Genomic DNA, 15296 nt, shown 5'->3' on the forward strand with positions numbered 1-15296 from the left:
TTTAATGTCAGCGACGACACGCATCTGTCCTGATAAATTTTCTTTTTAATTAACTATTATAATGTTTCCGATTAAATATAAATATATTAATATTTTGTATTGAGTATAATATAAAAGTTTATTATTATAATACTAAAACTATTTAATATTTATAAATGTGTTTTTTTTTTTTTTTTGAGAATACAGTTCTGTAAACATAATTTTCTTTATTGATAAAATTATGTAATTTAAAAACTTAAAATAAAAAAAATAAAAAATGTGGTGTTTTACAATGCTTATTCTATTGAACATTATATAATTTAGAGTACTTAGATATCAAGGTACTCTAATATAGTTTATAAGAGCGATGAGGTGATATTCGATCATCGGCGGCAGGATTATCGAATTAGTTAAGGCGTCAACCTGCTGCTCTGGAAATCCGGAATTGAATACGAACGAATAATTCCTCAGAAATTCTTTTTGGGGGCAGTATTTCCCGGATATCTTGGGCTTTAAACCCACAATGAACACTGCCGGTGGTCCCGACAGTATCTATTGTGGGCCTGTCCGAATCCACGAAAACAGTCCCGTGAGACTTTTTTAAACTCTTTCCGCTTTGTGGGCACTAAGAGGGCCTTTCATGCAAGCCCATTATGGGTTTGCATGGGACGCCCTCTTTTAGCCCATGGGAGCCATGATAAGCTTGCCCCCCGGCCGCTCCATTGTGGGCCTGGCCGAATCGGCCAGGCCCACAATGGGGCGGCCGGGTGGTGAGGAACGGGGCAACCCGTGAGACGTTACTGCCCAAAGACTTTGTGTCAAAGGGGCGGAAAGAAACAGAGACAAAAACAAGAAAGAATAAAAATGATAATTAAGATCCAAATATTATTACAAAAATAATACTAAATTTCTTATTTGTAGAAATGAAAGAAACACATAAAAAAGAAATGAATGCATATTACTTAATTAAAATTTATTTAAATAGAAAGAAAAATTCGTCTAAGCAACTCAAAGGGTAGCTTTAATGCAATATTAATTACAATTAAATATAATATTACCTGTAAAATATATTATACAGCTTATACTATATGGTGTTATAGACTTAATTCAATGTTGTTATAGATATAAACTGATGACGTTTATACAGGATATAGAATTAGAACAAATAAAACTTTGAGTGGACAGATCCATTACGTAGGATGGGACAGAATAGCGTTATAATATAATATAATATAATATTAAAAAAAAATAATAATAAAGTTAAACTTAATTTTTCTCCGGATATCTTAACCTTTTTCATGCTTTCCTGCAATGCTAAAGGGGTAGTGCCGGGAACTGAAGATGTAAGAAATCACGTGCTTTTTGTTGTGACGTAATATACTGTACATCACAGTGGCGTGCCGTGACATTTGATGATAGGGAAGCTGTGTTTCTGTAAGAAGCCGACTTACAGGGGCAATCAATTAATTGCGCGTCAGGGCCCGTTCGTATTCGTTTGTTCGATAAGCCAGTAAAAACCGTATACTTCTTTAAATGTATTTTTAATAGATTATACGACGTACTTAATAAATAAGAAAGTTCAATATAATTACCTCCGTTATTAGATTCAATAAATTCCCTATGCCCTCTAAATGCCAATTCTCGCTTTGAGAAAAAACATAAAACATCTATTAATTTAGATATATCTATTAATCGTAATTATCTCGTTATAATTTTCAATATTTATTTTATATTGTCTACCAATGTTAAATTCTATTCCTCTTTGATTTCCAAATTGCTTCAATTTTACGAAACAATCGTCATAAATGTTATCGTCAAAATGTAGAAATTTTTTGTCGACGTATTTATATTTACTTTAGGCATTGGTCTTTCTCTTTTAATAATGTTTTCTTTTCCATTATACGGTCTCGAGCCAAAACTTTTTTAAAATAAATTTTTGAATCACTAACCACGATATAAGGGCTAAAATTAAAATTATCAGAAAAACTTACTTGGTAAAACAAAATGTGTGACGAATATACATACCTAGTACAAAAAATTCTTCAATTGTACGAATATACTTTTAATGAAACTTATAATTAAATATAACTTTGTGAAGAAACGTACATAAAAATAACAAAATATTCTGTACTTTTTAAATCTTAAAACAATCCACTTAGTAAAATACTGTAGCTCCCTACGAGTGGCTAATGAATGGAATCAGAGACGGTCCAGGTAGGTCTGGGCGTGCAAAATCCCGAGGGTGCCGATACCGGTCAATGTCAAATGCCTCTTTTGTCGCGTCACTAGTATATATCAAAGGACGCGACGGGGTTGTTGTAGACTTTAAACGTTTCTCGCCATAGCTATAAAAATGTAAATATGTTAAACTTAACAGATTGTCCGTCGTTCGTTTTCTAACTAATTCGTTTTAGGATCGAGTGTTCGCGGAAATTTCCAAAATTTACAACTTTTCGGTCACTCTCATTGAACTGGAGAAATTTCTGTCTTTATTACATCTAATATTACGAAGTGAACAGACCCCGCCGTACTCGGCAAGAGATTGGTTCGGTTAAGCTTCTGTTTAAGTAAAATTTCGGCTCTTTCGTCGGGGTTTTATTTATGTTTCTAATTCCCTAATCGCTTAATTATTTAACTACTTCTTAAATAGAAATAAGTCGAAACCGGTTACTTTGTACTCGAATATCTGTAGTCTCGGGAAAGAAGTGGAAAGAAATTTTTATGACAACCGATACATAAATCGTAAATTTAAGGAAAATAAATTCTAAAGCTTTTTTGTACCATTGTACGTCTCATTCATTAAATTTGGTTGTAAATGATGCAGCCAAACTAACAGTTAATTTTTTATCACTGTACTAGAATTGTACACGTTTTTTCTGCATTCCCTTACAGATGCGACATACTAAATCGTAATATCACCGGTTTAACATCGAAATCCGTAAGTAATATAAGATGGGAGAGCGGAATAAACGCGGAATAAATGTATCAAATATTTTAATGGATTTTTTTAAAACTCCCGTCAACTATACAGAACTATCATAAAAACATGCCAGTAAATTCCTATCGGTTGAGTTAAGTTATAAATCTAGTCTACAGTAGGCAACCCTTTTTATAACGTGGGCCAGAATAAATTTTACGTTTTTTTTTTCGCGGGCCGTAGTAGTTAATTGACGCTTTCTTGTGACTCGTAATTTTTTAGTCTGCAAATATGAAATAAATAAATAAAAAGTTAATTACTACATTTATTTCTCTTATCGTTTTCGAAAATTACAAAGAATTGGAAAAATAACTATTAATTAGTTATTTTTGCAATTTAATAATCTATTAAAGATCTCGCGGGCCGGATAGAAACTTTTCGCGAGCCGTAGCTGGCCCGCGGGCCGGGGTTGCCCGCCGTTGATCTAGTCTACTCGTGATTCACGTAATCGGGCGAGAGCGGCCGAATATCTAGCAGGCAGGCGGCTAAACAGCCCACAACCGGTCCGGGATATAAAGTTAGAAGCTTTATGTGTGAAGCATCCACCAGCTAAACCGGGTGACGTTGGTGCTCTGTAAAGCGCATGCGCCAATGCCTATAATCTGGCTGCTTGGAAGTTGACAGGCAGGTGGCTAACAGCCCACAACCGCTCCGGGATATAAAGCTGTACTCTTTACGAGTGTGTCGCTTACCCGGTTTAGCCGGGTGAGCTAAACCGGGTGAGGTTGGTGCACTGTAAACCGCATGTGCTAATGCCTATATAATCTGGCTGATTGGAGACTGACCCGGTTTCGACATTCCTTCCGCCACCGAATTATTCGAATATGCAATAGCAATCTTATCGTTTTTTTTTCACATGTAGTATAGAAATTTGTAAAAGATACATAATGCAGTTATAATAAAATATTAATTTTAATTAATTCAAAGTACGTTAAAATATGAAAATTTATATTTTATAAAATACAAGGGAAGGTCATTGGAAGGTGGAATCGGCGCTTCCATCGCTTCCAATGACGGCACGCCACTGGTACATCATTTTCTCTGACATATGCTTTTCTTAACCATTTACTAATTTATTTGTTTTTTATCACCCGATCTATATTATTTCTTTTATTTTTTCTTATGTTATTTTATTGTAAAATGACAATATTAGTGTTGTTTTCAATAATAAGGGCACTAAAAAATTATTTTTAATCATACCCATTGGGGATTCGGTTAGGCCCATAATGGGGACGATCGGATCATACGAGACGGACCCACCCATAAAAAATCCTTGAATTGCTCACTGGCAGTCAATTTTGGGTCCCAAGAGAGGTAGGCTAAGCCCGCCTCGGTCATCCGGTCATCAGAATACGTGAGCAATTGCACACATTCGTGGATGTAGTCCAAAGAAATACAACTTAATATATCTGTTTTATAATAAATAAAAATTTTAGAATCGTATTAATAATATTGGAATTAAATTTTATTGAAATAAAATATAAAACCGCGAGAAAAATTCTATAATTTCGAATTTTTGTATTGCCGAAATAATTGTCTTAAATTTTGGTAGATGAATTTGAAGAGTGGTGAATTATATCGATGAATTAATTAATGTTTGATTGGCACATTCTGGACAGTAGATATCGTCTCCGTCTGCAATAAATCCTTTTCCGACGAGAGATCGTTTGCACGTGGCACATAAAAAGCATTCATTGTGCCAATTCCGATCTTCGAAAGATATAAAGAATGTTCCAGCAATGCCTGTAACAAAATGAATTTTGCTGAATAACGATTTCATACGAGTATATATATGTACAAAAAATAAATAAAAATTAACCAGTAATTGGCCTATTGCAGGTGATGCATCTTTGTGCAAACAATTCTCCGAAACATTTGGCGCAATAGGGTTTCTCGTCTCTGGAAGTGAATCGTTGTCCCGCCAAACACACTTGACAGCTAGTACAAGAAAAACACTCTCTATGCCAAGGTTCGTTAAGATAATTAATACCACCATTTTCAATTACTTGATAGCATTTGATGCAACGTATAGAAAACTTTTCTTCGTAACAGCTAGGACAATATATGTTGTTATCTTTTCGAATGAAGCTTTTGTTGCCTATGAAATTAGCGCAGACAACACAGCGAAAACACTTTTCGTGCCATTCTTTATCTTTACACTCCATCTTTCTTGTACCTAAAATTATATTTTTAAATCGCTAATTAGTGCAATTAAAGAATTTTTTAATTAAGGAAATATTCAAATTTCTCTGTACCTGCTTTAATTACTTCACCGCAACTGTCGCATTTGGCCGCAAAATCCGATTCGTAACAGGCTTCGCAGTAAACTTGGTCTGCTTTCGAACCGAGAGGTTTATTTATCAATGAAGTGTGGCATTTATTGCATGCAAAGCATGTTTCGTGCCAATGTTTATCTTTGTAGGAGAGATCCTGAAAAAAATTTATGAAATTATACATGTATTAATTAAGAAATAAAAATAAAACAATGTTTTTTTTTTACTTTTAAATCTACTCCTATTGCTTTTCCACATTCGTCGCAAACAGTGGAATACATTTTTTCATAACAACGAAGGCAAAATGGTTGGTCATCTCTTAGAACATACCGCTGACCTGTGAGAGATTCATCGCATTGCCAACAGCAGAAATGAATCGTGTGCCAATCTTTTGACATCGCTCTGATATACTGCCCATCAAAAATAAGCTATAAAATCAAGATAAGTTATTTTTAATTCATTATATTTTTAAAATGACGTAAAACGAATAACCGAACGAATTTCGTATCGCGAGAGTAATTTCAGGAAATAATAAAAACTTTTCAAAAGGTAATAAATTTAAAATTATTCCGGTCCTCTGGGTTGGGGGTTTGGACGATTTGGCCTGCATCCTGTGAAAGAATCACACTGCAACAGAAAGCTCCAGGGAAAAAATAACGGATGAATTATATGGTAGACGACTAAGGCAAGGTAAATAAACAATGAATTTGGCTACATGGGATGTACAAGGGATCAAATCAAAAGGACAAGAGATATTTAAAGAAATAAAAAGAATGAAAATTGACTTTATGATCTTAACAAACAAAAAAGAAAGGGTCGGAAATGGAAGAACTGGAAGACTATGTGCTTATTTACTCTGGCGTGCCAAAAGAAGAAAGAGCAAAATATGGTGTATCCATGATGATAAAAAAAGAATTTAAGAGAAATATTGCCAACTTTGAAACAATAGAAAAAAGAATGATGAAAGTTAACCTAAATATTTTTGAAAGATAAATTACTATCATTGGAATTTATGCATCAAATGAGCAGTGACGTAGCGAGGGGGTGCAAGGGGGTGTATCATGCTCCGGGAACCACTCCGGGCACCCAAATGGTCTCCAAGACGAACTGGAAGGGGAGGGGGCGCCAATAAAGTGTCATACTCCGGGCGCCAGTTATGTTCGCTACGCTATTGCAAATGAGGATGAAATCCGTGAGGGTAAGGATTTGTTCTACAAGATGCAAGAGGTGATAGATGAAACTGGAGAGACAAGAGAAATAATGTTACTGGGTTATTTTAATGCAAGAACGGGATCATTGAGAAATAACAAAATTATTGGACAATTTGGAGAAAATGTAACGAATGACAATGTAAGAAGACTAATAGACTTCTGTAATACAAATTACTTTAAAGTCAATAATGCGTTTTTAAACATAAAGATATTCATAAATATATTATGGACTGAACATACTAGGCAGTGGAAATCAATTATTGACTACGTTACTACGAAGCAAAGAACCAAAATTAAAATTTTAGATGTAAGAGTACAGAGAGGTGTTAACTGCGGCTCAGACCACTATCTGGTAAGAGCAAAAATCATTATTTTTTACAAAACAATAATACAGACACAGAATGAAGAGAAAATAGAAATGGAAGTAATTAAAGATTTTAAATTTAATCTCGAAAGCTTAGTAGGAGAAAGTACGAGAGATTGTTTCAGACAAGATTAGATGAAAAATTGGAAGAAAACGAATATGATAACATTATAGAATTATACGAAAATACAAAAACAGCACACGAAGCATCGAATGAAGCTCTAGGACAAATCAAATAACATGGAATAATAAGAGAGCTAATCGAAGAAGAATATCAAACAAAAGCAAAAGATCAGATTGGATTCCGAGCAGAAAGATCATGTATAGACAATATTTTCTGTATAAAACAGATTATGGAGAAAAGACTAGCAACAAGACAGGAAATCATTTGTTTTTTATAGACTTAACGAAGACACGTGATAATGTTCTAACATCAAAACTATGGGAGACGTTAAAAGAGATAAATATTAATAACACACTTGTCAAAGCAGTTAAAGAATTATATAGAAAATCCATAACAAAAATAAAAATTGGAAAAATATATCAGAAGGATTTACGGTATCAAAAGGACTTTTTTTTTTATTTTATTTTTTTTTAACTCTTTCCGCCCTGTGGGCACTAAGAGGGCCTCTTTTAGAAGGCCCATTATGGGTTCGGCCAGGCCCACAATGGGGCGACCGGGTGGTTAGGGACGGGGCCCGACATATCCGAACGGACCACCCCCCGAAAAATTCCTGGGGATTATTCGACCCGTTCGGATTCGATCGCGGGTCCCCCAGAGCGGTAGGCTGCCACCTTGACCGCTCGGCCATCCGGCCGTCTATCAAAAGGACTAAGACAGGGGTGTTGTATCTCACCAACTTTATATTTAAAATCTACGTAGAAGGAGTATTGAAACATGGAAAAAGAAATGTTGTAATACGGGAATAGATATTAACTGTAAGTCGATGTTTAAATTGCAATTCGCAAATGATCAGGTGGTAATGGCAGAAGATAAGGATGATCTGGAATACACGACAAGAAAAATAAAAGAGGAATATTTTAAAGGAGGTTTATATACAAACACGAGTAAAACAAAATATTTATGCATAGGAGAGGCTAAACAGACACGGAACTGGAAGAAGGAGAAAAGATTGAGGGGTGTGAACAATACAATTATTTTCGAGTACGAATGCATCAAGATGGAAGCGATACAAGATATTAATTAATACAAGATCAGCACAACATAAGAGAGCAGTAAAAAGATTAAATGAAAAATAGTGGAGTGAAGAAATAACTAGATCAAGAAAAAAAATATACATATAACGCTATTATTATTAAAAGCATTCTATTATACGGGGCGGAGTCGTGGAGAATGACCGGGGAAGAGAAGAGAAAAGTAACAACAGTTGAAATGGATGCATTGAGAAGATCGTGCAGAATGTCGAAAAGAGAAGAATAACTAATGAGAGGATCAAAGACCTAATGAGATTGAAGGAGACGGTTTTGGAAGAAATACAGATGAAACAACTTATTTGGTTTGGACACGCGAAAAGAATGAGTAATGAGAAACTCCCGAAAATGTCAATGGAATACATTCCACAAAAAAAGAGAGGAAGACCCAGACGAACTTGATACGACGGAGTAAAGTTAGCATGTAATGAAAACGGGATTAAGGAGGCGTGGTATATGGATAGAGAGAGATGGAGAGAGTTCACAATCCGAATATAGATAGATATTTTTAAATAATCTAAAATCGTTTACCTCGTCACAGGCCGCACATCGAGGTTTTATTTGTTCCGCGTAATGACGTTCGCAATAAATTTTGCCGTCTGCAATACAAAAAACTAAATCCACTAATAATTCTTCGCATACCGAACATACGAAACAGCTGGGATGAAACGGATTCTTTTCTCCTAATTTCGAATTTACTACTGCTAAATCTCCGAATATCATGATACCTCCGCAACCGTAACACTCCTATAAACACGCAATATTGTAATTAAAATTTTAGCCGAGACAAACAAAAAAGAATTACTTTTTGTTTCAGTCTCACCGAAGTATGCTCCAAACCACTTTTGACGTAAGCAATGTCCATTGCTGTTTTATTACGTTCACAAATAAAGTCTGCGTATTGCTTCTGATATTCTTTCTGTAAAAATTTACAGAAATTTTCAAAGAAATCTTGTTTAGGAAGCTGTGTAATAATCTGTTTTTCGCGATATTTTTCACCGGATGTTCCGATCCGAGGCACTTTTTCACAAGGGATTTGAGTGAAGTATAATTGAATCTGAAAATATGAGAATGGATCAGATAGTAAAGTCATTATTAATACAATAGCGAGGTTGAGGCCGAAGTTTTAAACGCGAAAACGTGTACGTCGGACGTTCGGCGTCACTTTCCTGTAAGCCTAGAAGTTTGACAATGGCGTTTGAAAAGTCAGTGGAATCATGCTCGACATTCCAAACGCCATTGTGAAACTCCTAGGCTTACAGGAAAGTGACGCCGAACGTCCGACGTACACGTTTTCGCGTTTAAAACTTCGGCCTCAACCTCGCTAGTATATGCAAAATTAAGTCTATGTAAGACAATTGCCTACTTTATCTGGAGACAGCTCAGATGGAACCCAGGAATACCATTCTTCCAAAGCAGTCCGTTTCAACCACATTCTATTTTGTTCGTCTTGATCTTTCATCCCGATTATCTTCCGGACGTTAATTATATCATCGTGACAAATATCGTGACATTCGCGTGAGCATTTACAATTTTCGCAAATAGTTCTATTAGTGAAGTGAAATTGATTATTATGATATAAGTTAATAAGCGAATTATAACTTGAATATCTCACCTCCATGCGTGCGATTTGTAACCCGGGCATTTACTTTGACACTCCAAGCATGCTTGTCCCTCGTCTATTTCTTGGATTAGCACGTCCTTTTAAACAAAAACAAGTTAGAAAAAGATTTTAAAATTTTACTTTATACAGTTTAAAAACATGTGATTAATTAATAATAACCAAGGAAAAGAGATTCGAACATATTTATATAAAAAACTCCAACCCCAATGGGTTAAAAATATATAACAACTTGCCGGAAATGTGTTGTCTCTTCTCTCCATTATATTTTCTTTAAAATTTAGACGATGTTGATGTTATGAGAGTTTTCCTGCAACTATTATTAATGCTCATTGTTGTTTCACCAAATTTATTATGTTTCATTTATTGTTTTATTATTACCAATACTAAAATCAGAAATAAATAAACTCTTACTTATTAATTACGAAATAATTTAAAGATAAAATTTTGATTAAATTAAACTAGCTGTAACCCGTTAAATAAAAAGTAAAAACATATAGATTAAGTATTTCTTAACAATGCAAATACTAATTTTTATTTAATAATAAAAATTTTTAAATAAAATAATATAAATTTTAATAAAAAAATAAAAAAATAATATAAATTTTTATTTAATTTTATTTTTAATTTTTATTTATAGCACAGTACAATGTTATATAATTGTTTTTACGATATTTGACTAGTCTGAGAATTGCACTCACCAGAAGACAATTCCTCAAATGTTAGTCCAATCGTCCATATCCGGATCCATTGTTGATTTCTTGAAACCGCAAAAAGAAATGTCCTTGCCGCTGTTTAAGGGACTGTCCATAAATTACGTCAGCTTTTTACTCCTCCTCCCCTTCTTGCCCCAGTTTGTCGAAGATTCCGTAATCCCCGTCTTCGGACGTCCAACAAAACTCAATCCCCTAAAACCATTTTATCACTTTAAAAATGCTAGAAATCATAAGAAATTTTGAAATAAATATAACAAAATGCGTAAACTGTATAAAATTTTAATGAAATAAACGGACGTCCATTGAAGCTCAACCCCTTTCTTTCCCTCCCTTCGTCCGACTAGTCGTCAGCCCCTCCCTCCCAGTATGGACGTAATTTAATACTGTTATATTAACTTACCGCATATAAGAAAATGTATTTCGGGTATTTTAATATTACTTTTTACTGTAAAAAAAAATAGTTATTTAATTTATAATTTATGAAATGTTTAAATAACGTCTAATTTATAGATACTAAAACCCCACAAATTATGAGAACAAGTAGCATTTTCTTCATCTGATGTACATTTACTGCAAGCCTGTCCCTCCAGGAAGGGTTTGACTTTCAAAAATATGCCATTGTTATGAAATTTCGTAAAAAAAATTAAAAAGTATTTTTAAATATTTAGAATTATTAAAATACTTTAGAATAAAAGCTTAAAGTGTAGGCCTATAATGCAAATTGGTTTTTGATTCAAATAGGGAATTCTTTCTATTAAAAATGATGTGTTGTAGGGACTTGATTTAGACTGCCCTGTGGCAGCTAAGAGGACCTTTAGCTCTCTCGGCTGTTATGTATATATAACGAGGGAAAGTATTGGAATCGTGTCAAATTTGAACTTCCGAGCTTATTGCAAATCTCCATGTTTAGGGAAATGCCATATTTCAAAATAATGAACATACACAGTATAATGATTATGTAAATAAAACTTTTGATGAGACTCGAGTGCAGAAACTGTAATAAATTGATATTGTAATATGATTCTGATTATTTATTTATTATAAATAACAAGTTACATGTATGCACTGCTTAATTATGGGGATGAATTCCGTGAAATATGTCATTAGCAAACATCATAGATAAATCTATACAGTGCAGTTTACTACTGGCATAGGCTATCTGTAACACAATACTAAGAAAATTATTACAAAAGAAGCTTTTAACCCTTGGTATAATTAAATTAAAGTGTCTACTGTGAAGTAGGTAAAAAGTAAGGGCTTATCACACCAGTAATAAAAAGCACAAAACACTCAGGAATCAATGTGGACCATTTAATTAGATATAAAGTTGTACAGTAAAAACAACTACATGGGTATGAATATATGATGTAAATATAAACCAAAATGCATTCTGAACTATTGCAATAGTCCCTCTTCAGTTGGTATTAATATAAAATTATTATACATAAAACTGTGCTAGCTAAACTATTTAAATTTAAAAATTTAACCTTTATATTTATTTAATAATTATGTTAAATTTCTTTTAATATCAATATTCAGATAATATAACCATGCTTTCGAAATAAATTCAGTATTCTATTCAATAAAATATTAACTGAAAGTGTTGATTCAAGATTCTAAACTGTATAAAATATATCTATTTAAATTGCATATTTATTTCGTTTCTAACGTTCGATTAATTACAACGAAATTATATTTTTCTCTTGTTTTTGTTTCAATTGTGAAAGAATTTTGCAACATCTCTTGTTTTATTATTTCCCAATCAAATGTAATAAAACTGCTGGTTTATTTCCTTTGCTGAAAATATAATAAAAGTGATAGTCATTGTAATGAGCGCCATTGGCAAATTGAAAAATCATCTTCTATTCGCTATTCAGCCTGACATTTCTTAGGCGTTTTGCAATCAGCCCATAAAGCTTTAGGCAATTAAGAAAGTGTTCTTCAGTTCGTTCAATTAGCCTGATCGATTCTAGGTTTATTCTAATCTGACTTTTCTGCAGCGCAAGAATAATGTCCTTTTCTCCTTTTTATGTTAGTACCGTACGATTGGTCGTGTCTTCAAGCATGATTTGCTAACATGTATTTCATTTTGTGTGTGTGTCGTGTTTGTATTTAGAATGACTTAGGAATGGATATCAAATTGTTTTATAATTTATATAATACCCAAATATGTGAACCAAGCGTGTTTTTTTACTGTACAGCACAAACAATACACAAGTGTAAAATACAGTAATCCGACACCGCCGGTCCGATGTATTGATATGTCTGGTTACAGATATTTCTGTATTTTATTTTTACACCTACGTTTTTAATGTTTTATAAAAACATTAGGACATACCTAGATTATATGTTAAAATGACCACTTTCTTCATCACGTAAATCTCTGCCTGGCTACTACATAATTTATAAGTACTGTACATGCATTCGGGAACACAAAAACAATGTAATATTTTGAAAAATAAAATTATATTTTAATATTTTCAATTATATTTATTTTAATTTATTGATGTATATGTTACATTTAAGTAATTTTATTTAAAAAAATGCGTAATTAGAAAAACAATTGAATCGAAACAATGATTCAGAAATAAATACGAAGTAACAAAGAATTCGTTTGTTAGAATTGTACTATTGCGAAAAATGCATCTACAGGTTTAATGCCCGCTACGAGTTTTTCTTATTACGTGTGTCTTGCTTTAAATATTAAAAGTTTGAGATAGGCCATGCCCAGTGGTGATATTCAGCGGGTTCGCACAGGTTCGGCCGAACCCGTTGTTAAAATTTTCAGTTTTCCGAACCTTGTTAAACACACAGAACATTTCTCAGTGGGTTTGGTTTTTTAAAAAAATATATTAAAATATGCGTATTATACTCTGTAATACTACTAAACTAGGGCCTTATATCCCGTTTTTTTTCCCACTTTTTCCGCCCTGTGGGCACTAAGAGGGCCTCTTTTAGTAGGCCCATTATGGGTTCGGCCAGGCCCACAATGGGGCGACCGGGTGGTGAGGGACGGGGCCCGACATATCCGAACGGACCACCCCCCGAAAAATTCCTGAGGATTATTCGAACCGTTCGGATTCGATCCCGGGTCCCCCAGAGCGGTAGGCTGCCACCTTTACCGCTCGGCCATCCGGCCGCCTTATAACCCGTTTACACCGAGCATTTCAATCTAGATTGTGAGCAAGGTCAGGGAGTATGTCTTGGTGCGATCTCTCTCGACCGTTTCAATCGAGGTTTAATCGCGATCGATTCAAGAGAGTTTTTGAAAGTAGATCCAGTCATAAGAGAGATCCCAGAATGCCACGCGCGAGACAATACAAGATGGCTGTGGAACACGTGTCGGGCTATGGACACCGAAAGAAAAAGTATAATGTATCTCGAGAGATGATGAGATGTGCCTATTTCTAGAAGCGCCATATTGCGGTAAAGAATTTCTCTGCCTTGAAAAAAAAAAGGTCGACAGCTCTAAAATACTATTGTTACCTGGCCTTCTCCCATGGCTCGTTACGTTCTAAATACGCCACTGATTGTTAGATATATGGTTGCAAGAAAAGGTATTGTATTTATTTATAGCCAAAACTTCCATTTCGTTTGTCGGTGATTGTCAGGGAAAAATTTTCTGCTAGCGAACCCTTTTTTTTTTTTTTTTGTAACTCTTTCCGCCCGGTGGGCACTAAGAGGGCCTCTTATAGCAAGCCCATTATGGGTTCGGCCAGGCCCACAATGGGGCGGCCGGGTGGTGAGGGACGGGGACCGACATATCCGGACGGACCTCCCCCCGAAAAATTCCTGGGGATTTTTCGACCCGTCCGGATTCGATCCCGGGTCCCCCAGGGCGGCAGGCTGCTAACCTTGACCGCTCGGCCATCCGGCCGCTTAGCGAACCCCTTGTTAAATATTTCGAATATCACCACTGGCCATGCCTACGCAACTAAAAGATAAGTGTAAGTCCAATTTTTGATAATTGCAAGAGTTATTATTAATTTCAATCTTTTTATTTTCAGGTTTTAAGTAGTTTAAAAAAGAAATATGTGTCCGTAGTTAGAGTATTGCTGATTGATTACTTATGATTTTACTTTAATTTTCGATATTACACCGTTATTCTATACTATTCATTGTCATATCATAAATATATTGTAATTAATCATTATTTTTCCAATTAAAATATTATTAATTTATATTATCGTTATTATGCTGTATTATGTTAATTATTTTAATCTTTGTAACGGGTTAGTCGTTATTTATTTATAATTATTTTAAGGTTAATTAATACTAATGTAAATTATAAATTTGCTTTATTTGTTAAACTAATACATTTTTTTTTTTTTAATTATTTCGGTATGTTCTAGCGTTATGTAGTCTAATTGTAGTTAATTTACACCAGTGATGTTCGAGGCCAACGAGCGCTCGTCTGGGGCCAAGCAGGGGCGTAGAAATGTAAAGACAAAGGGGCAGGGCGCCGAGATTAACGAGCGCCAAAATTCCAAATTTGTTATACGGGAGAACTAATAAATTCATAGAAAACTGCCAGAGAGGTTTCCCCCATCTCCATCCTCTACAGTCATAGTGATGACTCACGCATGTTTAATCATAAACAATCAATTCATCTATAAATATGTGAGAAAACGGTTTCCTCATTAAATCCATTGAATAAATAGTTAAGTTAGCGACATCCTGATTTTGATAATAGCGACGTAAAAACCATGACGTAGAACTTGATACGAGAAATATTTATATAAACAAGTACAGTACATAGTTATTGTGAAGATGAAAATTGTCAAAAGTCCGTTCGTAGTAAAGACGAATTTATACAATTAAAAAAAAATTTTAAATATAGTAAAATAAATAAGACCGTCTAGCGAAAAATTTCATTGTGAAAACGAACGCGTAAAATGAAATTTCCCTCGACGGAAATGACGTCGCAAATAAAAATGCGGGGT

The 15296-nt window shown here is 34.3% G+C and overlaps 1 protein-coding gene across 1 annotated transcript; it reads right to left on the reverse strand.

Annotated features, from left to right (window-relative positions):
• Positions 1-4430: 4430 nt before the first annotated feature.
• LOC136979612 (four and a half LIM domains protein 2-like) lies at positions 4431-9989 on the reverse strand. The gene is made up of 9 exons (XM_067275635.1): positions 9874-9989; positions 9632-9717; positions 9383-9563; positions 8840-9073; positions 8548-8763; positions 5457-5657; positions 5212-5386; positions 4776-5132; positions 4431-4699 (listed from the first exon to the last, which is right to left on the reverse strand). Exons 1-9 carry the CDS (start codon positions 9898-9900, stop codon positions 4530-4532), a joined length of 1647 nt encoding a protein of 548 aa, XP_067131736.1. The 5' UTR covers positions 9901-9989; the 3' UTR covers positions 4431-4529.
• Positions 9990-15296: the final 5307 nt, after the last annotated feature.

This window comes from Centruroides vittatus, unplaced genomic scaffold (assembly GCF_030686945.1).
Source record: "Centruroides vittatus isolate TY-2023 unplaced genomic scaffold, ASM3068694v2 contig_630, whole genome shotgun sequence".
Classification (NCBI taxonomy): domain Eukaryota; kingdom Metazoa; phylum Arthropoda; class Arachnida; order Scorpiones; family Buthidae; genus Centruroides; species Centruroides vittatus.

What these genes read in the sequence shown, in the direction of transcription:
- LOC136979612 (XM_067275635.1), bottom strand. Translation starts at nt 9,900, where the DNA reads ATGGAGAGAAGAGACAACACATTTCCG. An exon ending in GTGGTTTGGAGCATACTTCG is followed by an intron (nt 8,764 to 8,839) that starts GTGAGACTGAAA and finishes GCGTGTTTATAG; the next exon opens with GAGTGTTACGGTTGCGGAGG. An exon ending in CTGCAATAGGCCAATTACTG is followed by an intron (nt 4,700 to 4,775) that starts GTTAATTTTTAT and finishes ATTTTGTTACAG; the next exon opens with GCATTGCTGGAACATTCTTT.